General features: G+C 46.6%; 1 protein-coding gene across 1 annotated transcript in view; it reads right to left on the reverse strand.

Moving 5' to 3' along the window:
- The window catches only part of EEFSEC (eukaryotic elongation factor, selenocysteine-tRNA specific), a 141,540-nt gene extending 117,028 nt beyond the window's left edge, over positions 1-24,512 (reverse strand). Inside the window, exon 1 of the mRNA XM_044302205.1 lies at positions 24,190-24,512. Coding sequence (XP_044158140.1) covers positions 24,190-24,481 — 292 coding nt within the window. The 5' untranslated portion in view covers positions 24,482-24,512. The remainder of the gene's footprint in view (positions 1-24,189) is intronic.
- Between the last annotated feature and the right edge of the window lie 1,753 nt (positions 24,513-26,265).

The raw sequence follows: 26,265 nt of genomic DNA on the forward strand, positions 1-26,265 counted from the left end.
GGCAGCTGTGGGATGCTGTGCGGTCAGCATGGCTCCAGATACCTGTGACAACCGACCAGGACCTTATGGAGTCACTCCGGACCAGTCTAGCTGCTGTCCGTGCTGCACACGGCGGTTACTCCATATATTATCTGGAAGGCAGAATAATTGGACTTGATTGTGATCTTCATCCATCTCCAGCAGCCTGTAGTCCCCCTTCCCTGTCCATAAATCTATGAACCTCCTCAGCCACCATAAAATCCATCTATTGTAAAACAGTAAAGGAGGGGGATGCAGCTGCAGTCTCTCTCCCTAATGTTTGTGTCTGACGTAGGCCGTCTCCCCTGGAAAGAACGGAGCGGCAGGTTGCACATGTGGGTGGACACTCCATCCGTTTCTATGGGAGTTCCGGAGATAGCCTAGAACAGCGCTCCACTATCTCCGGAATTCCCATACAAATTAATAGAGCGGCCACCCTCATGCGCAACCGGACACTCCGTTTTTTTTTAGGGGTGCTGCAGGGGGCACGGGCCCCCATTCTCATGATCGGTAGGGTCCCAGCAGTAGGACCCCCCACTGATCTGATAGTTATCCCCTATCCTGTGGGTAAGGCCTCTTGAACACGAACGTGTGCGCCCCGTGGCCGTGCTGAGGCCTGCAAATTGCTGCCCGCAATGCACAAACACCCACCGTGGGGCAGCCACAGCGGATCGCGGACCCATTCACTTTGAAGGGTCCGCGATCCAGCCGTTCCGCAAAAAGATAGGACATCTTCTATCTTTTTGCGTAACGTAAGTACGGGACGAAACCCCACGGAAGCACTCCGTAGTGCTTCCATAGGGTTCCGCATCTCTGGATTTGCAGACCCGTGATGCGGAATGCACACAGAACGTTGCCAGTGTATTGCGCAATACGGCCACGGAGCGCACACGTTGGTGTGCAATAACCGACCGGAATACCCCTTTAACTGCAAAGAAACTGGAATGAGGTCCTTAAAGCAGCGTCTGCCATTTCCTGCTGACTTGCACTGGTTGGATTGTACACATGACCCAAAAATAATATGGTCACAATTAAATTGCGTAACCATGTGCCTGCGACGTCACAAGAAAAAAAAAATATCAAAATCACAGAGACCACTTTAAAAAGAGACGGTAACGGCCCACCCAAATTATAGAACATTAAAATTGTGCCGTCGTTGCATTGCTCTGTATAATAAAATCTTTAATACTGAGGTGGCAATGAAGGAGTTAACATGCACCCGCTCCCCTTCCCCTTATAACACTTTTTGGATCATTTTTCAGAACTTTCACCAAACAACAGAATTTAGACCCGGTACAAAGGGGGGCAAGGGGGTGGGGGTCGGCATCTGATCCGTGATACAGACTCCAAAAGATTAAAGTCACGAGTGGAGACAGGCGACTGTTTTCTTAATAACTGAAAACACAAGCCGGGGTCTGAATGTGCCCATTGTTAGGTGGGGAGGGGTCTGCCGGGAGCCACGACAGGCTGGCGACATAGCTGCCACCCCATTTACACAGAGATCTGCACCAAACTGATCACATTGTGCCGGGCCTCGTAGCAGGAGAACAATACCCTGGGGAGACGTCCACATTGCGCCATTTTTTTTCTGTGTCTACATAACTTTAACAACTTCTTTTTTTTTTACTTTATGTAATACAAATTTTATGTAATTTTTTTAAATTTTATGTGCAAATAATTGTATGTAATTTTTTTCATTTTATGCACAAATATTAATTTTATCTCATGTTATAATAATTTTATGCAAATTTTTTTTATTTCCTAATCATTTTATGTATTTTTTAAATGCATAAAATTATAGCCGCCCAATAAAATTTTTCTCACCTGAATGAGACTTTTTTTTTTTTCTTTTTGTCCTTGCTGTGAGTGAGGAAATGGACAACATGGATGTGGCCTGGACAACCCTGGGGAGACCAGATGCGTGACCGGCTGGACTGGTGGGGTGTACGATTTACCTAAAGCGCTGGCTTTAGCATTTTGAGGGAATTCCTTTTTCCATGGAGACAAAAGCCACCAGTGGGGCAAATACTGTGTCCACGCCAAGGTGCCCTCATCTTATTAAGGGACGGCATATCTCTGGGATAAGACATCACTTTATGATAGCTAGAGAACCTGGCACACTCGCCGATGCTGAGAATGAAGGGGGCGCAGCGCTGATTGTGGATGCGCTGCAGGAGCGCTGCTGCGCTGGAAAATTTGCAAAAAGGGGCACAGCCACGTGGCCCCTTTATTCTGAGGATTGGTGGGGGTCCCAGAAGAACTGGGAGCCCCTCAGATCATAAAGTGATGGAATATTCTATATATTTTTTGGAACATCACCCAGAATCTCTGACAATCCAGTACTGCAGCTGAAGGCGAGAACCATAAGACTGGTGGGAACAAAATTACAAAAGGTCTTTGGCCTTTGCAACATATCGGATGAATCCGCTGCAAATGAGCAAGAAATTCGCTGTGGAATTTCTTCTGCGGAAATGACGGCAAAATCCACGTGCGTTTTTTCCTATGAGTTTTTTTTCCCAATTCCTTTAAAAATGCATCAAAACCACACAGTGAAAACCTAGTCTCGGGGTATGTTCACAGGAGTAAACGTGTCAATTCCTGCTGTGGAGAGGACCACTGAATGGAGCTAAATCCGTGTGCAGATCCGCGGCAAGCACAACATTGCATGGCGCTAAATCCGCGGCAGACCCATGGCATGCACAACATTGCATGGCGCTAAATCCGCAGCAAGCACAACATTGCATGGCGCTAAATCCGCAGCAAGCACAACATTGCATGGCGCCAAATCCGCAGCAAGCACAACATTGCATGGCGCTAAATCCGCGGCAGACCCATGGCATGCACAACATTGCATGGCGCTATATCCGCGGCAGACCCATGACATGCACAACATTGCATGGCGCTATATCCGCGGCAGACCCATGACATGCACAACATTGCATGGCGCTAAATCCGCGGCAGATCCATGGCATGCACAACATTGCATGGCGCTACATCCGCAGCAAGCACAACATTGCATGGCGCTACATCCGCAGCAAGCACAACATTGCATGGCGCTACATCCGCAGCAAGCACAACATTGCATGGCACTAAATCCGCAGCAAGCACAACATTGCATGGCACTAAATCCGCAGCAAGCACAACATTGCATGGCGCTAAATCCGCAGCAGACCCATGGCATGCACAACATTGCATGGCGCTATATCCGCGGCAGACCCATGGCATGCACAACATTGCATGGCGCTATATCCGCGGCAGACCCATGGCATGCACAACATTGCATGGCGCGAAATCCGCGGCAGATCCATGGCAAGCACAACAATGCATGGCGCTAAATCCGCAGCAAGCACAACATTGCATGGCGCTAAATCCGCGGCAGACCCATGGCAAGCACAACATTGCATGGCGCCAAATCCGTGGCAGATCCATGGCAAGCACAACATTGCATGGAGCCAAATCGGTGTGCGGATCCACGGCATGCACAACCGCAATGGAAATCAGAGGATCGGCTTTGGATTTCATTTTCTACCAGGGATTTTTCCGTTTTTTCACATAACTTTGCTAGGAAGTTTGATATCCTTTTCTAGAACGGTCCAATCATCCAGATATCCCGTCGTCACACTGATCAGGATCATTGCTCTATATGGCGGCGGCCCCCCAGTAGATAAGAGGTGGTCCATGGTGAAATCCAGTACCCTGACCCCTGCGTCGCCCGCCTGGGAATTCCTCGCTGCCACAGGGGCCTTTGATGCTCGGCCTGATGTACATGAAGGGAGGAAACAATTACCGTCGCTGACATTTCAGCAGCTTCTGATATTTCATCTGCGGCCAGCGCGAGGCCGGGGGAGTCAGGTTTAGGGTAAAATTGTGCCTATGATGACACAGAGCTGGCTACAATGCACCAGGGCAGATCTGCTGACAGCTAGAAGTCCCCCGGGCCGTGCATGCCGACCTCGCCTTCGTCAAATCATATGCATCGGGGGCCCGGTCTATACCAGGGACCCCTAAACACTCGCTTATCGAATGCATAAACTAGGCAAATGGGCGACAGACAATGTGGGAGCTATAGAGGCGGCCATACTGGCTGTCACTCAGCTTTCCCTGGCGCAGATATGATTTATAGAACTGTAGGGTCCCCTCAGCACCAGTAACGTCTGTGACCTGTTCTAGGGGGTGACTGCTATGAAGGAGCCATCATCACCGTGCAGCTGTTTGGACAGATCTCGGGCCGCACGGGTCCAGGTCTCTGATCTGGAAGCCAAGCGTTGTCAGACGAGAGCGCGCACAATGTACCGTGGACTTGATGTAACAAGGGGGTCAAATGATCGTCCCTGGCCTTCTGACCCCTGACATTCCAGGTAGGAGTTAAATCACTGGAGGCGCAACGCCCCCTGGTGCTAGAAGCCAAATACTGCAGGCAAGGTCTATCCTACACCCAACGCCATTATACGCTGCAGTTGAGCATTTCTAGTGTTCCCTGTTGTCAGCCATTCCAGCCTGGGGAGAAGCTGACTGCAGTGGACTTCAATGGACAGCGCTCCAAGGAGCCAACGGGCTGAACCGCCGTACACAGGTGCAACCAATATCAGCCAAACCTCCTACAGGGTACGCTCACATGCGGCGTCACAAAACCTGCCGCGTGCGGTTCTTCCTGTGATTTTTATCTGGTTTTAATCACCGGAATTTTATTGTACTTGTTTTATGTCGCTTCCACTGCACAATTTTTTTTATTACATTGTGAATCGCACAAAAACATTTTTATTTAAAACCACAAATCCCATCAAGGGAATTAAACTGCTCATAAAACCCATAACAAAAATGTCAGAAAGGATGTGCAGATTTATAAAAATAAATAAATAAATAAAAAAAGTCGCTGTAGTGACAATGTATGCAATGCTTTTTTATTAACTAATTATAATAAAAGGGGTTCTCCAGAAAAGGGAGAAGTGTTTTAAAAGGCGCCAGAGTGGGGTTAAAAAAAATATATATATATATATATATATATATATATACACACAGTACAGACCAAAGGTTTGGACACACCTTCTCATTCAAAGAGTTTTCTTTATTTTCATGACTATGAAAGTTGTAGATTCACACTGAAGGCATCAAAACTATGAATTAACACATGTGGAATTATATACATAACAAAAAAGTGTGAAACAACTGAAAATATGTCATATTCTAGGTTCTTCAAAGTAGCCACCTTTTGCTTTGATTACTGCTTTGCACACTCTTGGCATTCTCTTGATGAGCTCCAAGAGGTAGTCACCTGAAATGGTTTTCACTTCACAGGTGTGCCCTGTCAGGTTTAATAAGTGGGATTTCTTGCCTTATAAATGGGGTTGGGACCATCAGTTGCGTTGTGGAGAAGTCAGGTGGATACACAGCTGATAGTCCTACTGAATAGACTGTTAGAATTTGTATTATGGCAAGAAAAAAGCAGCTAAGTAAAGAAAAACGAGTGGCCATCATTACTTTAAGAAATGAAGGTCAGTCAGTCAGCCGAAAAATTGGGAAAACTTTGAAAGTGTCCCCAAGTGCAGTCACAAAAACCATCAAGCGCTACAAAGAAACTGGCTCACATGCGGACCGCCCCAGGAAAGGAAGACCAAGAGTCACCTCTGCTGCGGAGGAGAAGTTCATCCGAGTCACCAGCCTCAGAAATCACAGGTTAACAGCAGCTCAGATTAGAGACCAGGTCAATGCCACACAGAGTTCTAGCAGCAGACACATCTCTAGAACAACTGTTAGGAGGAGACTGTGTGAATCAGGCCTTCATGGTAGAAGATCTGCTAGGAAACCACTGCTAAGGACAGGCAACAAGCAGAAGAGACTTGTTTGGGCTAAAGAACACAAGGAATGGACACTAGGCCAGTAGAAATCTGTGCTTTGGTCTGATGAGTCTAAATTTGAGATCTTTGGTTCCAACCACCGTGTCTTTGTGCGACGCAGAAAAGGTGAACGGATGGACTCTACATGCCTGGTTCCCACCGTGAAGCATGGAGGAGGAGGTGTGATGGTGTGGGGGGGCTTTGCTGGTGACACTGTTGGGGATTTATTTAAAATTGAAGGCATACTGAACCAGCATGGCTACCACAGCATCTTGCAGCGGCATGCTATTCCATCCGGTTTGCGTTTAGTTTGACCATCATTTATTTTTCAACAGGACAATGACCCCAAACAGACCTCCAGGTTGTGTAAGGGCTATTTGACCATGAAGGAGAGTGATGGGGTGCTGCGCCAGATGACCTGGCCTCCACAGTCACCGGACCTGAACCCAATCGAGATGGTTTGGGGTGAGCTGGACCACAGAGTGAGGGCAAAAGGGCCAACAAGTGCTAAGCATCTCTGGGAACTCCTTCAAGACTGTTGGAAGACCATTTCAGGTGACTACCTCTTGAAGCTGATCAAGAGAATGCCAAGAGTGTGCAAAGCAGTAATCAAAGCAAAAAGGTGGCTACTTTGAAGAACCTAGAATATGACATATTTTCAGTTGTTTCACACTTGTTTGTTATGTATAGAATTCCACATGTGTTAATTCATAGTTTTGATGCCTTCAGTGTGAATCTACAATCTTCATAGTCATGAAAATAAAGAAGACTCTTTGAATGAGAAGGTGTCCAAACTTTTGGTCTGTACTATCTATATATATATATAGTTTAAGGAAGGCTCGCGATCAGAGCCAAAACGCTGCACCACTGGTGTGAATAAAGGATTCACCACTTTACTTCTTGGAGTGCCGCTCTTTTTTCTTGCTACATTCAACAGGGAAACTAGTCCATTCCCTTTGGGACGTGCACCCGCATTTTCATTTTTTGAGCCAGTGCCGCCATTTTTCATATATATATATATATATATATATATATATAGATTTTTTTTTATTATACTCACCCTCGCCGATCCCCCGCTGCTCCAGTCCCCAATGCTCGACGCTTCCTGGTCCCACCTCGAAGCTCTGGAAATGCCTGCTCAGCCAATCACTGACCACAGTGGGGACCCGCCCAAGACAGTGATTGGCCAAGCAGGAATTTCCTGTGTGGAGCCAAGACCAGGAGGTGGAGAGCAGCCCTGGACCGGCAGCGGTAGGGAATCGGTGAGGGTGAGAATTTTTTTCATTTTTTTATTTTTTAAACCCCTTCTGTGAAAGTAGAAATCCGCCATATGTCACTATTTTCTTCTCTGATGGCCCAGCGGCTCCACAGCACCTCCCCCATCCAGAGCTGTGGAAGTGACGTCCCGGTAAAGGCGGTGATGTCTGCGGATTCAGGTCAGGAGCATCATGTGACCAGGTTCCTCACGCAACTTTGAGACGGTAAGTATACTAGAGACTTTCTTCTGCAGGTAAGAGATGAGTATGCTTCCTGGTCCCGAGGCCTACTTCGTCCCAGAAGAAATCCCCTTTAAGGGCTCATGCACATAAGCATTGTTTTGCAGTCCACAAATTGCGGATCTGCAAGACATGGAGACCGGCCGTGCGTGTTCCGCATTTTGCAGAACGGAACGGCAAGCCCATAATAGAACAGTCCTATCCTTGTCCGTAATGTGGAGAGTAATAGGACTTTATTTTTGCATTACGGACATAGAACAGAATCATTTCCATTTTTGCGGCCCCATTGAAGTGAATGATTCCGCATACAAACTGCAAAAAAAAAAAAAAAGGAACGGACAAAAAAAAAAAAAGTTTTTGTGCATGAGCCCTAAGGATAAGTCCAGGCGCTAGTGAATATTTCTGCCACAGATCACAGAGCGAATCTGCAGAAAAAAAGTAAATCCAAGGACGGATTCTGCTGCGGATTCACTCCGGATTTCACCCGTATACAGTAAAAGGGTGAAATTCGTGTCATTTCCACAACAGAAGGCGCACAGTGCAGAATTAACAATCCTTGGCATTCCGCTACAGGTGGGAATCCACAATAAATCTGCCATATAGCCCCACCGCTATATACTTATCTAGCGGAAATGCTGCCAATTCTCCATCCAGATTTGCAGGTGGAAAATTGCGCCAATCTGGATGAAACTTTCCTGCTGGATGTCAATTCTTTCTGCAGATTCTCACCACGGATTGCAATGCAAAGGGTGAAATCTGCGACAAACCTGCATGTGGCACTTCTCATTGATATTCCGTCCCGAGCGTGCATATAGCCCTCTCCTACCGTGTACATGGTGGCACTCAACAAGCAATCTAATGGTTTAAGTAATCACGTGATAGATCATGTGATCCTGAGGAGGGCTGTCAATGGCAAAAAATTGGGCTGGCGGGAAGAAAAAAATAAAATAAAAATTATAATAATTTAAAATCTAATATATAAAGCTGAGTGTATGTATGTATGTCCGCTAAAGGAATCCGCACCGTCGCACTTACAATCACGAAATTTGGCACACAGGTACATCAGGTGTCCGGGAAGGTTTTAGACGGGTCTCAGCTCTCTAGGTCGTACTGTTCCTGAGATATTGGGGAAAAAAAATGCATTAGCCAATAGAAGCCTGGTCACATGACCCTTATCAGCCAATAGAAGCTCACAGGCCCTTAGTCTCCACATACACACGGTTTTACACCAGGTTTCCATAACAACCCAGTCATTTTTCTTCACTGCTGCAGGTCAGCTTTAAAGGGGCATGGCGCTGTGGATGACAATGTTAAGGGAGCAGAGTGCTGTGGAGGTCATAGTTCAGGGGGCAGGTAGGGTGGCCATTCAGGCCACCCTCAAAAGACGGACTTAAAAATCCCGCCCCCAGGTCCCGCTAAGTCATACTCCTGACCCAGTTAGTCACTCAGCAACCAACGGGGATTGAAAAAATGAAAGTAAAGATCAACTTCTGTCAGCTGCAGGGGTGGGAGGGAGGGTGACTTTCTCCCTGCAGCTCACGCTTAGACAGCACAGTGCTGCTGTCTGAGAGTGAGCTGTTCAAAATTACATCCCTGTGTCTGTCCAGGCCCTGAGCCAGATGGAGGACAGGAGGTCTGAAAGACAGACTGTCCGGCCTAAAACCGGACCTCTGGCCACCCTAGGGGCAGGCTGCTGTGGAGGTCACAGTTAAGGGGACGGTCCACTATGGAGGTCAGTGTTGGGGGGCAGATTGCTGTAGAGGCCACTGTTAAGGGGACGGGGTGTTGTAGAAATCACTGTTAGGGCTCGTTCACACAAACGTATTTTGTCAGTGTAAGGGGCAGGGTGCTGTAGAGGTCACTTAAGGGGGCGGGGTGTTATGGAGGTTACATTTTAAGTGAACAGAGCTCTGTGGAGGTCAATTAAAGGGGCGGGTTGTGGAAATCACTGTTAAAGAGACTGGGTACTGTGGAGATCACTGTTAAAGGGGCAGCCGCTGTGGAGATCACTGTTAAAGGGGAGGGCGCTGTGGAGGTCAACGGTAAGGGGCGGGGTACTGTAGATGTCACTGTTAGGCCTCTTTCACACGGGCGTTCCGGATTTGCTCCAGATGAGTCACTGTGGGAAACAAGCGCGAGTGCGGACGCAATTTCAGTCAGTTTCGTCTGGGACTGCGTTCAGTTTTTATCGCGCGGGTGCAATGCGTTTTGCACGCGCGTGATAAAAAACTGAATGTTGTACCCAGACCCGAACCTGGAATTCTTTACTGAAGTTCGGGCTTGGGATCGGTGTTCTGTAGATTTTATTATTTTCCCTTATGAAAATAATAGCGTTCTTAACCTCCTCAGGACCGCCGTACGCAGGATTGCGTCCTGGCGGCGGCCCTGCTCTTCTGGGTGGACGCATATACGCGTCCTCCCGTGAGAGCCGAGATTTCCTGTGAACGCGCGCACACAGGCCTGCTACCTGGTCCTCTGGTGGTCCCTTTTGTTTGGATCGACCAGAGGACTCAGGCAGCTCAGTAAAGTAGCACCAAACACCACTACACTACACTACACCCCCCCCCTGTCACTTATTAACCCTTTATGAACCACTGATCACCCCATGCAGACTCCCTGATCACCCCCCTGTCATTGATCACCCCCCTGTAAGGCTCCATTCAGACGTCCGTATGATTTTTACGGATCCACGGATACATGGATCAGATCCGCAAAACACATGCGGACGTCTGAATGGAGCCTTACAGGGGGGTGATCAATGACAGGGGGGTGATCACCTCATATACACTCCCTGATTACCCCCTGTCATTGATCACCCCCCTGTAAGGCTCCATTCAGACGTCCGTATGCGTTTTGCGGATCCGATCCATGTATCCGTGGATCCATAAAAAAAGTCTTATATTCCACTAACTTGTGTCAAAAAATAAAATCTCACATGAACTCACCATACCCCTCACGGAATCCAAATGCGTAAACATTTTTAGACATTTATATCCCAGACTTCTTCTCACGCTTTAGGGCCCCTAAAAAGCCAGGGCAGTATAAATACCCCACATGTGACCCCATTTCGGAAAGAAGCCGACTGCCTTAATGAATACTTCTGTTCAGTTTTTACAAAAGAAAAAGAAGGAGAAGGACCTCCACTAGAAAGGATGACTATTAAATCGTTTGATGCAGGTGTCTTTACAGAGGAAGATGTTCTAAGTTTGCTGTCTAAAGTGAAGACAAATAAGTCACAGGGGCCTGATGAGATACACCCAAAATTATTAAAAGAGCTTAGTGGTGAGCTGGCAAAACCGTTAACAGATTTATTTAACCAATCATTAGTAACAGGAGTCGTCCCGGAAGATTGGAAATTGGCAAATGTCGTGCCCATTCACAAGAAAGGTAGTAAGGAGGAATCGAGCAACTATAGACCAGTGAGTCTGACATCAATAGTAGGCAAATTAATGGAAACCCTATTAAAGGATAGGATTGTGGAACATCTAAAATCCCATGGATTGCAAGATGAAAAACAACATGGGTTTACTTCAGGGAGATCATGTCAAACAAATCTTAGAGATTTTTTTGACTGGGTGACTAAAATAATAGACGGTGGAGGTGCAGTAGACATCGCATATCTAGATTTTAGTAAGGCTTTTGACACTGTCCCACAGAGAAGACTTATCAATAAACTGCAGTCTTTGGGCTTGGACTCCCATATTGTTGAGTGGACTAGGCAGTGGCTGAGGGACAGGCAACAGAGGGTTGTAGTCAATGGAGAACATTCAAAACAAGGTCATGTTACCAGTGGGGTTCCACAGGGATCTGTACTGGGACCAATTTTGTTTAATATCTTCATAAGTGATATTGCAGAAGGCCTCGATGGTAAGGTGTGTCTTTTTGCTGATGACACAAAGATATGTAACAGGGTTGATGTTCCTGGAGGGAAACGCCAAATGGAAAAGGATTTAGGAAAACTAGAAGAATGGTCAGAACTCTGGCAACTGAAATTTAATGTGGATAAGTGCAAGATAATGCACCTGGGGCGTAAAAACCCAAGGGCAGAATATAGAATATTTGACACAGTCCTGACCTCAGTATCTGAGGAAAGGGATTTAGGAGTACCGTATATACTCGAGTATAAGCCGACCCGAGTATAAGCCGAGGCCCCTAATTTTACCCCCAAAAATGGGAAAAATTAGTGACTCGAGTATAAGACTAGGGTGGGAAATGCAGCTATAATGCAGAGTGTATGTGTATATAATGCACACACTCTACATTATATACACACATCTGCAAGAGGGTGACTCAGATTGATGGGAGTCTGACTCTGACTCCCTGTATTTAATGCAGAGTGTGTGCATTATATACACACACACTCTGCATTAAATACAGGGAGCCATCCACAGATCTCCCCCCTAAACAGTGCCATCCACAGATTCCCCCCTAAACAGTGCCATCCACAGATGCCCCCTCCCCTAAACAGTGCCAGGATGGCACTGTTTAGGGGAGGGGGGATCTGTGGATGGCACTGTAGGGGGATCTGTGGATGGCACTGCCATCCACAGATCCCCCTACAGTGCCATCCACAGATCCCCCTCCCCGACGCTCACAGCAGTATATTTATAAAGTAGTATTCATCAGTATTCTTTAACTTTGGATATCTTACTTTGTCTTTACTCCGGTAATAGCAGCCGCAGGCAGTGCGGGGAGCGGCGCTCACTCACTGACGTCACTCGCCTGCTCCCACTAGGCGGCGCAGGCGCGTGACGTCAGTGAGTGAGCGCCGCCCCCCCGCACTGCCTGCATTACCGGAGCAAAGACAAAGTAAGATAGTAGACTCGAGTATAAGACGAGGAGGCTTTTTGAGCACAAAAATTTGTGCCCAAAAACTCGTCTTATACTCGAGTATATACGGTAATTATTTCAGAAGACTTAAAGGTGGGAAGACAATGTAATAAAGCAGCAGGAGATGCTAGCAGAATGCTTGGATGTATAGGGAGAGGTATAAGCAGTAGAAAGAGTGAAGTGCTTATGCCGCTGTACAGAACACTGGTGAGACCTCACTTGGAGTATTGTGCGCAGTACTGGAGGCCATATCTCCAGAAGGATATAGATACTCTAGAGAGAGTTCAGAGAAGAGCTACTAAACTGGTCCATGGATTGCAGGATAAAACTTACCAGGAAAGGTTAAAAGACCTTAATATGTATAGCTTGGAAGAAAGACGAGACAGAGGGGAGATGATAGAAACTTTTAAATACATAAAGGGAATCAACTCGGTAAAGGAGGAGAGAATATTTAAAAAGAAGAAAAACTACCACAAGAGGACACAGTTTTAAATTAGAGGGGCAAAGGTTTAAAAGTAATATAAGGAAGTATTACTTTACTGAGAGAGTAGTGGATGCATGGAATAGCCTTCCTGCAGAAGTGGTAGCGGCAAATACAGTGAAGGAGTTTAAGCATGCATGGGATAGGCATAAGGCCATCCTTCATATAAGATAGGGCCAGGGACTATTCATAGGATTCAGATATATTGGGCAGACTAGATGGGCCAAATGGTTCTTATCTGCCGACACATTCTATGTTTCTATGTTTCTAAGACACCCCAAGGTATTCCGTGAGGGGCATATTGAGTCCATGAAAGATTGAAAAAAAAAATTTTTCTAGGAACTCGCCATGCCCCTCACGGAATACCTTGGGGTGTCTTCTTTCCAAAATGGGGTCACTTGTGGGGTAGTTATACTGCCCTGACATTCTAGGGGCCCAAATGTGTGAGAAGTACCTTGCAATCAAAATGTGTAAAAAATGGCCTGCGAAATCCGAAAGGTGCACTTTGGAATATGTGCCCCTTTGCCCACCTTGGCTGCAAAAAAGTGTCACACATCTGGTATCGCCGTACTCAGGGGAAGCTGGGGAATGTGTTTTGGGGTGTCATTTTACATATACCCATGCTGGGTGAGAGAAATATCGCGGCAAAAGACAACTTTTCCCATTTTTTTATACAAAGTTGGCATTTGACCAAGATATTTATCTCACCCAGCATGGGTATATGTAAAATGACACCCCAAAACACATTCCCCAACTTCTCCTGAGTACGGCGATACCAGATGTGTGACACTTTTTTGCAGCCTAGGTGGGCAAAGGGGCACACATTCCAAAGTGCACCTTTCGGATTTCACCGGTCATTTTTTACAGATTTTGATTGCAAACTTCTTCTCACACATCTGGGCCCCTAGAATGCCAGGGCAGTATAACTACGCCACAAGTGACCCCATTTTGGAAAGAAGACACCCCAAGGTATTTTGTGATGGGCATAGTGAGTTCATGGAAGTTTTTATTTTTTGTCACAAGTTAGTGGAATATGAGACTTTGTAAGAAAAAAAGAAAAAAGAAAAAAAATCATCATTTTCCGCTAACTTGTGACAAAAAATAAAAAGTTCTATGAACTCACTATGCCCATCAGTGAATACCTAGGGGTGTCTACTTTACGAAATGGGGTCATTTGTGGGGGTTTTCTACTGTCTGGGCATTGTAGAACTTCAGGAAACATGACAGGTGCTCAGAAAGTCAGAGCTGCTTCAAAAAGCGGAACTTCACATTTTTGTACCATAGTTTGTAAATGCTATAACTTTTACCCAAACCATTTTTTTTTTTACCCAAACATTTTTTTTTTTATCAAAGACATGTAGAACAATAAATTTTGCGAAAAATTTATATATGGATGTCGTTTTTTTGCTAAATTTTACAACTGAAAGTGAAAAATGTCATTTTTTTGCAAAAAAAACTTTAAATTTTGATTAATAACAAAAAAAGTAAAAATGTCAGCAGCAATGAAATACCACCAAATCAAAGCTCTATTAGTGAGAAGAAAAGGAGGTAAAATTCATTTGGGTGGTAAGTTGCATGACCGAGCGATAAACAGTGAAAGTAGTGTAGTGCCGAAGTGTAAAAAGTGGCCTGGTCATTAAGGGGGTTTTAGCTAGCGGGGCTGAAGTGGTTAATACAGATCTTCTACCTTCATTCAGCAGGACCTGCGCTGACATCAGCGCGCTTACCACGTGGTGAGCGTGATTACGTCATCAAAGGTCCTTTTGCAGGTCCTGAAAGAAGAAAGAAGACTATGCCGGCTGCGCGAAGAAGTGGATGAGGCGAGTTATTTCTTATTTTTTTATTTTTTTTTAACCCCTCAATCTACATTTTAGTAAGCATTCTGTATTAGGAATGCTATTATTTTCCCTTATAACCATGTTACATGGGAAAATAATACAGTGAATTGCTCATCCCTATCATCTCCTAGCAACCATGCGTGAATAATTGCACCACATCCGCACTTGCTTGCAATTTTCACGCAGCCCCATTAATTTCTATGGGGCCTGCGTTGCGTGAATAACGCAGAATATAGAACCTGCTGCGATTTTCACGCATCGCACAAGTGATGCGTGAAAATCACCGCTCATCTGAACAACCCCATTGAAGTGAATGGGTCCGGATTCAGTGCGGGTGCAATGCGTTCACCTCACGCATCGCATCCGCGCAGAAAACTCGCCCGTGTGAAAGGGGCCTTATAGTGGATACTGTCGATATCTTTAACGACACACACAAACATTAAATGAAATAGATGAAATGTACCCGTGCGAAACCGGGTCCTTCTGCTAGTAGCTTATAAAGTGTGAAACACAAAAAAAAAAAACACACCCCGATACGTGCAGTGGAGGTGCCGCTTCTAGCAACCAATCAGATCACTGCTCTCCACCCTTGACCAACGCTGGAAACATGGCTGCCCCTCCTCCTCGTGTGGCTGCCCTCGTCACCACGTGTTTTCCCCTTATCCAGGATCCGCGCAGCTTTGTCTTCTTCCTGACCCCAACGCAACACGGAATTAGGAGACGTCTTGAATAATCCCCTTCCGATATCGGCCCGGTCCTGAACTCCACTAATGAGGTTACTCATCCCTTGATCTTGGGGCTCCGTCTGTTTTACGCCACCATTGCGTCACCTGGTTACATACCTCCGCGCAGATGCATTGGATACACCCGCTGCCCCTAATCTTGTCTCCCTCGGGCATTTACAAGAGTTCAAAAAAACAAAACAAAACCCCGTCCGCGGACGATATCAGGCAGAGAACAAGAGCGCAGCCGCTGGAAAGTGGAAACAGACGCGCAGTGAACTCTGCACACACAAACCATTTGGGGACAGGAATAAAAACGATACCTTCCAATTATTGGTGGAATTTACTCCACGAAGCTACAGGTTTTGTGTTTGACCCTTTACGTGCTGGAATAGAGCGTTTTCGAGAGGACAAGGAGAAAAAGAGAATGCATTTGCCCTAAATATACATTAACCCTGTGCAAAAATCCTGACATTTTTTTTACCTTAAAGGGTCTTTTTCATTAATAACACTTATGATAAATATCTGATCAGACAGCAGGGACCCAACAACCACAATAAAGGGGGTGCCGTGTCGCCTATCTAAGCGGCGAGGACGGTGCTCCAGTGCAGTCCTATAGAGGTGAACGGAGCGGCGTCAACATGCATGCTCAACCCGCTCCTTTTAAAAAGAGGACACAGTAGTCAGACCCCCACTGATCAGACTCCCCTGTAGATAGGACATAAGTGTTGGTTTTAAAGGGGTTGTCCAGATTTTTTATTTTTTTTTATTACCCATCCACCCAGCTGGACCTGTGAAGAGATCTATTCGTACCTGCTCCCGGCTCTGTGGCTCCCGGGTTGTCCACACTGGTCCCCGTCTGTCAGCTTCCACACAATGGCTGGCCTCAGATGTGCCCCCAAGTGGCATGTGACCCTGCAGTGTCGTGTCCACAAGCAGCATGCCAGTCATTGGCTGCAGCGGCACAAGTGACCCAGTGACAGCTGAGGACCAGATGTGCAATGCAGACAGGCACGGAGTCCGGACTAAGTACCAATGGACAACCCCTTTAACAACAGGAATCCTGAACAGACTGTCCTTGTGTCTTTCAGGCTGGGTTCACACCTGAGCGTTTTACAGCGCGTTCCTACGCGCTGTAAAACGCTCAACAGGCAAGAACCAATGATTCCCTATGGGAATGGTTCACACCTGAGCGTTTTACAGCGCTGTAAAACGCCCGACGCCCCAAGAAGTACAGGAGCTTCTTTGGGGCGTCTTGTCGCGCGTTCCCGTACATAGACTTCCGGGAACGCGCGACAATGGGCGTTCGCTTGTCTCTGTATGCGCCATTGCAAACGCGCATACAGAGCGCTCCATCGCGAATGCTCAGGTGTGAACCCAGCGTCAATGGACCCCAAGGTATCTGCCTATGGAGATTGATAATGTCACAGAATATCCCCGTGATCTGCAACCTGCTCTGATCACATCAATCAAGGGGTTAAATGATGGCAATAAGAGGAAGAGTTCATACCTTAGATTGTGAGCCCCACTGGGGCTGTAAAGCGCGGCAGAATATGGTAGCGCTATATAAGTGCATAAAATAAATAAATAAAATAAATACAAACACAGTAATGCTACAATGTATCAGTGTAAATGGAATGTATCCGTCTAGAATCCCAGAGGACACAACTGTATCAAAACCTCAGCTGTGAGAAGTGTTAGGTCCACGCAGGGTTTTCTTGTCTCCAGATATAAATTAGAATATATTTTTTTTTTTTCATTTATTAACAGCAAGCAGAGTTCTTAAAAACTAGAGGAATTAAAAAAAAAAAAAAAAAACACGAAGTGGGTGGTGTGGCTGATAAAACCTGGTGCACTTGGTTGTGTTATAGGTGAAGCTTAACCAGAAACAAGCGGAGGGCTGCTACTGCTTAACCGTGAGTGCGCTGGAGGCCGCGGTGCGGAGGGGCATGGATCGGGCGGGGTGTCATACATGGACTCACAGGAGTCTGCTCTATATAAAACGTAAGGTTTACAGAGGATATTGTGCAACCAAAGCCTCCAATACCGCCCCCCAGGTCCAGCTTTTTAAATGCTGAACAGACCATTTTCCTTTTAACTTTAAAAAAAAAAAATAATAACTAAAAAAATTTATTTGGGACAGAATATATATATTTTTTTTATCTAAATTCTATTTTCTGTACATGATTATGGGCGGCCATCTTGCCTGAGCACTCAGATGTTTGTTTAACAGCAGCCAAATGGACCATAGGAACCTGTAGACTAGAGATGAGTCATTGACTTCTACGGGAGAGCATTGAGGGCATACTCTGTGACCTGTGCGGAGGTCATTGTGCAGGGAGGGGGGAGTAGTCCAAATGTCACATCACCTATTGTGAATAGAATATTGGATCTTGTGCTATCGATATATTGGTGATAGCTGTCCTGTGATGATAATAAGATGACTGATGAGAAGTGATCTCAACAGCCTATTGTGATGTTCAGTGGTGAATGTGCAGGGAGGGGGAAGAGAGGAGCGTGATCGCCTATTGTGAATGGTGGATCCAGTCTTATCCATATATAGGCATTACCTGTCATTGTAATCTTGCCTGTGATTATAATGAGATGACTGCTGAGAAAGTGTCAGCCTACTGTGCAGGGAGTGGGAGGAGATGAGATATCACCTATAGTGAATGCTGGATCCTGTCTTCTACATATGTTATACCAGTTATTGTAATCCTGCCTGTGATGACGATGAGATGACTGCTGAGAAGCGTCAGCCAATTGCGAGGATCACTGGCGAAGAGAGTGAAAACGACAAGATTTTCTCACACAGATCATTTTTGACGCAGATTCCAATGCAAATTTTCTGTTGATGTCAATGAAAATCTGCTCAGTTTTTATAAGGCTCAAAAAGATTAAAAAAAATAAACAAGTTATCACTTTTTGCTGACGATTCTGAGCGGAAACCGCAGTGAATGGCCACGCACAGGTTCGCTCCATTAAACCGGGCTAATCCACGTGCAGAGCCGCGCCAGTTCATTTTGCAAATCCACGTGTCCGTTTTCTGTCTGATTTTTTCCCCTAAGGGACCACATCCCTTTAAGCAGCAATGTCCAATTAAATAGATTTTTTTTATTTATTTTTGCAAAAACTTCAGTGAATGGTCGGCCATATGGTACACAGTGCATCTTACACATAGAACGTATTTGATAAAGCAGAGGCTCAGACATCCGGCCTACAGGCCAACATGAATTACGCACAACGAAAAACTCATAAATTAAGTTACCCAAAGACATTCGCCCTAATCAAGGGACGTCTGATCCGCGGCCAAAAAGTAGCTGCTCCGGTGAATAGGCAGACGGCAGGAGATATGACAGATTAGATCACCGAGGGCACTGATTCCGTCCTTTATTCCCTTTAAATCTTAATTTGTTGCAGGCAGCGGCTCAAGGGACATGTCCCAGAGCAGAAATCACTGGAGACGCCAGTGGAGGGGTCGGGGGTACTTACCTTACCAGCAGAGCTGGCGGAAACAGCTGAGCATTACCCATCACTCCCATTACCGTACTGTCAAGCCTGGCGGATCAGCAACCTGCAGCTGTAGTCAAAATAACAACTCTCAGCATGCTCCATTCACTTCCATGGGCATTATTAGAACAGCCAAGCAGGTGTGCATGCTGGGAGTTGTAGTTTTTTAACAGCTGGGAGAGGTTGCTGATCCCTGGCTCTAGCCTATTCAGGCTCTAGTCTTAGGGCTCATTCACACGACTGTGCCTTTTTTTGCGGTCCGCAAATTGCGCATCCGCAAAACACGGATGGCGCCATTTGCCTTCTGCAATTTGCGGAACGGAACAGAAGGCCCATTATAGAAATGCCTATTTTTGCGGACCCTTTGAAATAAATGGTTCCGCACACGGGCCGTTCTCTGCGCTCCGTGGCCCCGCAAAAATTATGAGTCCTGTCCTATTGTCCATTTTGCAGACAAGAATAGGCATTTCTATAATGCACACGGGGCGCCATCCGTGTTTTGCGGATCCACAATTTGCGGACCGCAAAAAAAGGCACGGTCGTGTGAACGAGCCCTTGAAGGGGTGTTCCGATTTCCAGGAAAATGCAACTCATTCATTCCCACAACATTCTAATGCACTTTGTAAATAAGTTCTCTGCTTGCTGTCAGTGAACGGAAACTTATTTGCATCTATTCCACATGGGTTACAAAGATACAATAAATGAAACATACCCCTGTGTGAGCAGCAAATTAACATAATTCCAGCCTCTGAAGGTAAGGGTTTCCAATTGCTGACAGCAAGCAGAGATCTTCACAAGTCAACCCCTTTAAAAAGTACATTTGTACAGACATTTTTCCCCCAATTTCCTAATAGAAGAGTTAAGAAAAAAAAATCCTATCGTTCTGATTCTACAGCTCCTCTCCATGGAAAGAATAAAGCTGTCAGCAGAACAGGAGGCAATGTGACTGCGGGATCAGACTACACACAGGCGAAGTTTGTAGTCTGTTGCCATGGAGACACATAGAAGATGAAGAAACAAAACGATAGAAATTTTGTAATAAAGATCTCCTGTGAAGTTGCTTCATTCTGCAGATGCATTGGGACAAATGGTAGCAAAGGTGGCCTGTTAGCTTTACTTGCTGGAACTGGAACACCCCTTTAAAGGCACATTTCCATTTTATGATGTGATGGCATATCGCTAGGATTGGTGTGGGTCCCGGAGGTTGGGCTTCCACTGATCATTAATACCTGATCTGTGGGGGAGGTCCGACTCAGGGCACCCCTGCCAATCAGCTGTTTGAAGAGACCTTGCAGCTCACCAAGCACAGCGCCGCCCATTGTATAGTGGTTGTGCTTGGTACTGCAGCTCAGCCCCATTGACTTGAATGTGATTGAGCTGCACCTAGGCCTGTGATGGCTGACCTCTGGAACTCCAGCTGTGGTAAAACTACAACTCCCAGAATGCACACTTGCTTGGCTGTTCAGAACTCCATAGAAATGAATGGAGCATGCTGGGTGTTGTAGTTTCACCACAGCTGGAGTGCCGGAGGATAGCCATCACTGTGACTGAAGATTGTGACGTCACTAGTCTAAGAAGAGGTCGCAGAGCTCACTGGATGCTGCGGCCTCTTCAAAACAGCTGATTTGGACCCCCACCCATCAGACAATGATGACCTATCACAGGGGTGGACAACCTGCGGCACTTCACTGTTGTGAAACTACAATTCCCAGTATGCTCCATTTATTTATATGAGAGTTCTCAGAAGAGCATGCTGGGAGTTGTAGTTTTACAACAGTTGGAGTGCCGCAGGTTGCCCACCCTTGTCACCTATAAATCCTATAAGGCCACCCCTTAGGCCCCTTTCACTCGAACACGTGACGGATTAGGTCCGGGTGCGTTCAGTGAAACTTGCACCATTTTGCAAGCAAGTTCGGTCAGTTATGTCTGCGATTCTGTTCAGTTGTTCAGTTTTTCACGCGCGTGATAAAAAAAAAACGGAAGGTTTACAAACATCTCCTAGCAACCATCAGTTAAAAATGAAGCCCCATTCACTTCTATAGAACATGCTGAGTTTTTCACACAACGCAGAACTGATGCGTGGAAAAAAAAAAAAATATGTACACAGACCCATTGAAATGAATGGGTCCGGATTCAGTGCGGGTGCGATGCGTTCACGTCACGCATTGCACCCGCGCGGAAAGCTCGCTCGTGGGAAAGGGGCCTTAGACATTCCCATATATAGGGGGGGTCGGTATATTCTATCAATGCCTATGTTACATTACATTTTATAGAAAACCCAACGAGACCCCTTTAAATCTGCGGATCCCCCAAGGCCCCAGCGACAAGTAGTATAAATTAAGAGAGAACGGGCCCAACAATGGGCGATGCGCGGGGACGCTGTTCACATCTCCTCCTGCGGACATTTAAACTGGTGTTGGCAGAACAAACCGAGAAAGAAAAAATAATAATAATAGCGGAGCGCGATGGCTGCAGCTGATTAAATTCATGACATGCAGGAAAAACAAAGGCGGGAGCGCGAAGGATCCATTGATGTGTCACCGTGACCCGCTCCCACTCAGGAGGGCTCCCGTCCTCACAGAATGGACCATTGTCTCCTCACTTACTTTCCGTGGGAAAAAAAAGCCATTTTATCATTTTATAATGATAGACTCCTATAGGCTGTGGCGGTTGTGCGGCGAGATCTCGTCATTCTGTAACTTAGCGGCGGTCGCACATTTTTTTTTGTGCAAATATATAAAAGTGTATTTGTATCCTGCAAAGTTCTTTGCCAGTATCAAAACTGTTGATTGCTGTCAGTGAATGGAAAGGCTGTTACCAGGCACAACTTTTGACTTTGTTATCTGTAGCTTCATTCTGGAGAAAAAGCACTTTTAATCTATATGCTAATGAGCAGCTTAGTGCAACCTGGGCGGGCCCTTGCTCCTCCTGCCAGCCCTTTCCTTCCTGCATAGTCATCACAGCTGGAGCTGTCAATCAAAAAGTAGAGGGAGAGGGAAGGGCTGGCGGAAGAAGGAGGAGGAGCAAGAATGCACAGGCCCGCCCCTCGTGCACTTAAAGGGGTTGCCCACCTTTTTGGGGAAGAAAACAGAAGCTTACTTAGCTGCTCCCTGATTCCTTCGCTCGCCGTCCTCGTTGCTTCACTCGGGTCCCCTGCTGTCAACATCAACATCAGTGGCGGGTAGCAGGTAAGTATGCTTGCCTTTTGCAGGTCTGGCCTGGAGGGGGTTGCCATAAAAACCTTCAAAAAGGTGGACAACCCCTTTAAGGGTGGGCACAAGACACTGGTCACTCTTCTCTTCCTGCTTCCTCTGCCATCTCTTTCCTCTCCTCCTTGAATGACAGGGCCAGGTGAGATTACTATGTGGGAAGGAAAGGGAGGGGCTAGCAGAGGAAGCAGGAGGAGCATCGGTGCACAGAGTGTCTTGGGCACGCCCTCGGTGCACTTACCTGCTCTGCGCCCTTGCACACGACCGTATGCCCTCTGAGCGGGCCATATGTCCCGGAGTGGCATTGATTGTGCACATGGGAGCGCACAGCATCATAGATTACAATGATGCTGTGCGCGTCGGGCCGCCGGCGGGGCTATTCTCCCGCACTCCTATGATCTTAATCAATAGATCGCTGTGTAAAAGGCATCATTACATTGAGCTCTGCTAGCCCTACAAGACATTGTGCCTGGTGTAACAGCGAACGTCCCTTGGTGACACACTCCCTTCAGGAGAATGGATCCTGCCACTGACCTGCTGAGAGCTCCATACACATTATGCCTCCTGCACATGCCAGGATTTGGTCAGTGATTTCCACCAATTTCCATCATTATTATGAGCCAAAACCAGATGCGGGTCTAAACGCAGGACAGGAGCAGACCTTTCCCTTATGTCTGTGGAGGCTCCTCTCCTGTATTTGGCTCAAAATCACTGATGGAAATCACTGACCGAACACTGACATGTGAATGAGGCCTTAGGCTGTTGTCAGAGGGGGGGCAGTTTTGGCAGGACTGGACGACAATCCAATGTACACGGGGAGCTGCTGACTCTTCAATTTCAACACCTGATCCTTCTACTCTCCAGATGGATAAGACCCCCTCCTCTCTCACTAATGAGGACACATACATGTTTGGCTGAGCTGAGCATGCACGTTTATGGGTAGTCGGGAGAGACAGCTGTCAGCAGAACGAGCATGCATGTGTATGGGGAGAGTCAAAGAGACAGCTGTCAGCAGAACGAGCATGCATGTGTACGGGGGAGTCATAGAGACAGCTGTCAGCAGAACGAGCATGCATGTGTATGGGGAGAGTCAAAGAGACAGCTGTCAGCAGAACGAGCATGCATGTGTATAGGAAGTCAAAGAGACAGCTGTCAGCAGAACGAGCATGCATGTGTATGGGGAGAGTCAAAGAGACAGCTGTCAGCAGAACGAGCATGCATGTGTATAGGAAGTCAAAGAGACAGCCGACAGCAGAACGAGCATGCATGTGTACGGGGGAGTCAAAGAGACAGCTGTCAGCAGAACGAGCATGCATGTGTATGGGGAGAGTCAAAGAGACAGCTGTCAGCAGAACGAGCATGCATGTGTATGGGGAGAGTCAAAGAGACAGCTGTCAGCAGAACGAGCATGCATGTGTATGGGGAGTCAAAGAGACAGCTGCCAGCAGAACGAGCATGCATGTGTATGGGAAGTCAAAGAGACAGCTGTCAGCAGAACGAGCATGCATGTGTATGGGAGAGACAGCTGTCAGCAGAACGAGCATGCATGTGTATGGGAGAGACAGCTGTCAGCAGAACGAGCATGCATGTGTATGGGAGAGACAGCTGTCAGCAGAACGAGCATGCATGTGTATGGGAGAGACAGCTGTCAGCAGAACGAGCATGCATGTGTATGGGAGAGACAGTTGTCAGCAGAACGAGCATGCATGTGTATGGGAGAGACAGCTGTCAGTAAAAACAGACAGAAGAATAGATGCTCCAGAGCTGTCACTAACACAGAGCTGTCAGGAGAGGGGACGGGTCCTCTTTAAGTGACTGACTCCATTCGATATACAATTTGTCAACCAACCTACCACAACATTTATCCACTCTCCACAGGACACGTAGGACCACCTACCTGTCATGACAACGGGGGTCCCCTATGTGATTTGAGAGCAAGTGCGACCGCTGCTCCGTTAACTTCTATGGGACCACAGAGTGCACCACCCGGCCGGCTCCATCACTTCATGGCCTAATACTTCTCACAGCTGAGGGTCTGTCACAATTGTATCCAGTAGAGACTCCTGCGGCGCAGCTCACAGAACATTGTCTAGAAGACTGTGACAAAACCTCAGCTTGTGGATGTAGACAAGAACGTTCCCATTCACTGCCAGCAAGCAGAGATAAAATAGAACCACAAAGTATATTAAGAAGTTGCAGAGCTCCTACCACTACTACCCTCATTCTCCTCCCCAGCAGCTGTGGCACTCACCCCCTATGATGGTCCTGATGAGGGACGCATGGCCCGGGCAGTCGACCAGTGTGAACTGCAGCCTCTTGTAGCCGCTGTGGCTCAGGTGCTCCGGCGGCGGCACGGTGAACGAGGAGAAGCCCAGGTCCAGCGTGATCCCCCGCTCCCGGCTCTGCGGGTTCTTGTCAAAGGCGGCGGTGGAGGCAGTGGTGCTGAGCGCCCGGGCCAGGGAGGTCTTCCCGCTGTCAATGTGCCCCAGCACCCCGACATTAAAGTTCAGAGTCCCTCCAACTGCAGCCATAGAGGCGGCCATGCATGCGTTCCAGCGTGAAACGCTTTGCTTCCGCCTTGTGCGCCACCTAACACTTCCCTATGGAAACAAGAGCATCTGCCGATTAGTTCCGACAAACAAAAACAAAAAGGAGGGGAGAATCAGTTCATTGCCAATGTCAAATGTTATTTTATGCATAATTTTTCTGATATATAATAAAGCTTTTATAGGCAAAGGGCATCTCGTTTATTAAACATACTATATATATATATACAAATCAGGTCAGGTTGTGGACTTCTTATAGAGGGGAATGCAGTAAAAATCATCCCTTTCTGGCCTATATTCCTCTCATGTTAATTATTAGGGCTCATTCACATGACTGTATGTATTTTACGGTCCGCAAAACATGGATCCGCAAAATATACGGATGACGTCCGTGTGCATTCTTTGACGTCCGTGTGCATATTTTGCGGAACGAAACAGCTTGCCCCTAATAGAACATTCCTATCCTTGTCCGTAATTCGGACAATGATAGGACATGTTCTATTATTTTGCAGAACGGACATACGGAAACGGAATGCACACAGAGTAACCTTAGTTTTTTGTTTTTTTTGCGGACCCATCAAAATGAATAGTTCCCTATACGGTCCGCAAAAAAAATATAACGAACGGACATGGAAAGACAATACATTTATGTGCATGAGCCCTAAGGTTGAGGTTTTGCGTCCACTCAGAATATTTGTTCAATAATGACCTTCAAAATGTCAGTGTTTCCACCGTATTGGTTGACAGAGTGCCCCATCACCATGGCGACACCGTGGCAGCACTCGGCCATTTGAATGGAGCAGCGGTGTGGCGCGTGCTTGACCATCGCTCTATTCAAATCTTGGACGTAGTACCCCCATTCTCGTGATTGGTGGGGGTGCCTGCAGTCAGACCCCGGGCCACCGATCCCCCCCGCAGATATCCCCTATCCAGTAGATAGAGGATTACGTGTTGTTACTGGAGTACCCCTTTAACATCCGTAAAGAGGGAAAAAAGGTTTCTACACCAACACAGAGGAGGATTCTTTACGGTAAGAGCAGAGAGACTATAGAACTCTCTGCCTGAGGAGGTGGTGATGGTGAACTCACTAAAAGAGTACAAGAGGGGCTCAGACGCCTTTCTGGAGTGTAATAATATTACAGGTTACAGTTATTAGATTACCAGGGAGGGGTCGGTGATCCAGGAAGTAAAAATAAAACCAAATGAACAGCACTCCTAGAATATGAGTGGCGGGTGCACATCTCCTGGGGAAGTGGTAGGTTCCCCCATACAAATAGGATACTCCACAAAGCAAAAATAAAAAAAAATGAAGACAGCACGTCCAATATGTGGAATTTATTCCGGATACAACGTTTCGGCTGTAAAGCCTTTGTCAAGCATGTCGTGCAGTCCTAAACCCGTCTGTCCCATAGGCTGATTTTAATTAGTGCACATATAACGCTGTAGCCTGCTCTCCCTGCATTTAATGGAGTCAATTTAGCGCCAAAAGAAGTAACACGTGGAACCTGCATTCCCTGAATTTAATGGAGGCCAGTATGGCACCAGAGGAGGTAGTATTTAGTGTTATGTTGCCGTCCAAAAGAGATCTCCTTGTCGTTGGCGGACAGGCACAAATAATTTCGCACAAAATGTATTTGCCAAGAATCTCACATTTATGACGTAGCATTAGCACCAGTACAATTTCTAGAGTGATCTATCACAGTTCTGATAGATATAGACATCAGATGTCAGGTAGTCACTAGTGTCATTTCATTATAATATAATCGCAGAGTACCTTCATG

The sequence above is a fragment of the Bufo gargarizans genome, chromosome 7 (genome assembly GCF_014858855.1).
Source record: "Bufo gargarizans isolate SCDJY-AF-19 chromosome 7, ASM1485885v1, whole genome shotgun sequence".
NCBI classification, from domain to species: domain Eukaryota; kingdom Metazoa; phylum Chordata; class Amphibia; order Anura; family Bufonidae; genus Bufo; species Bufo gargarizans.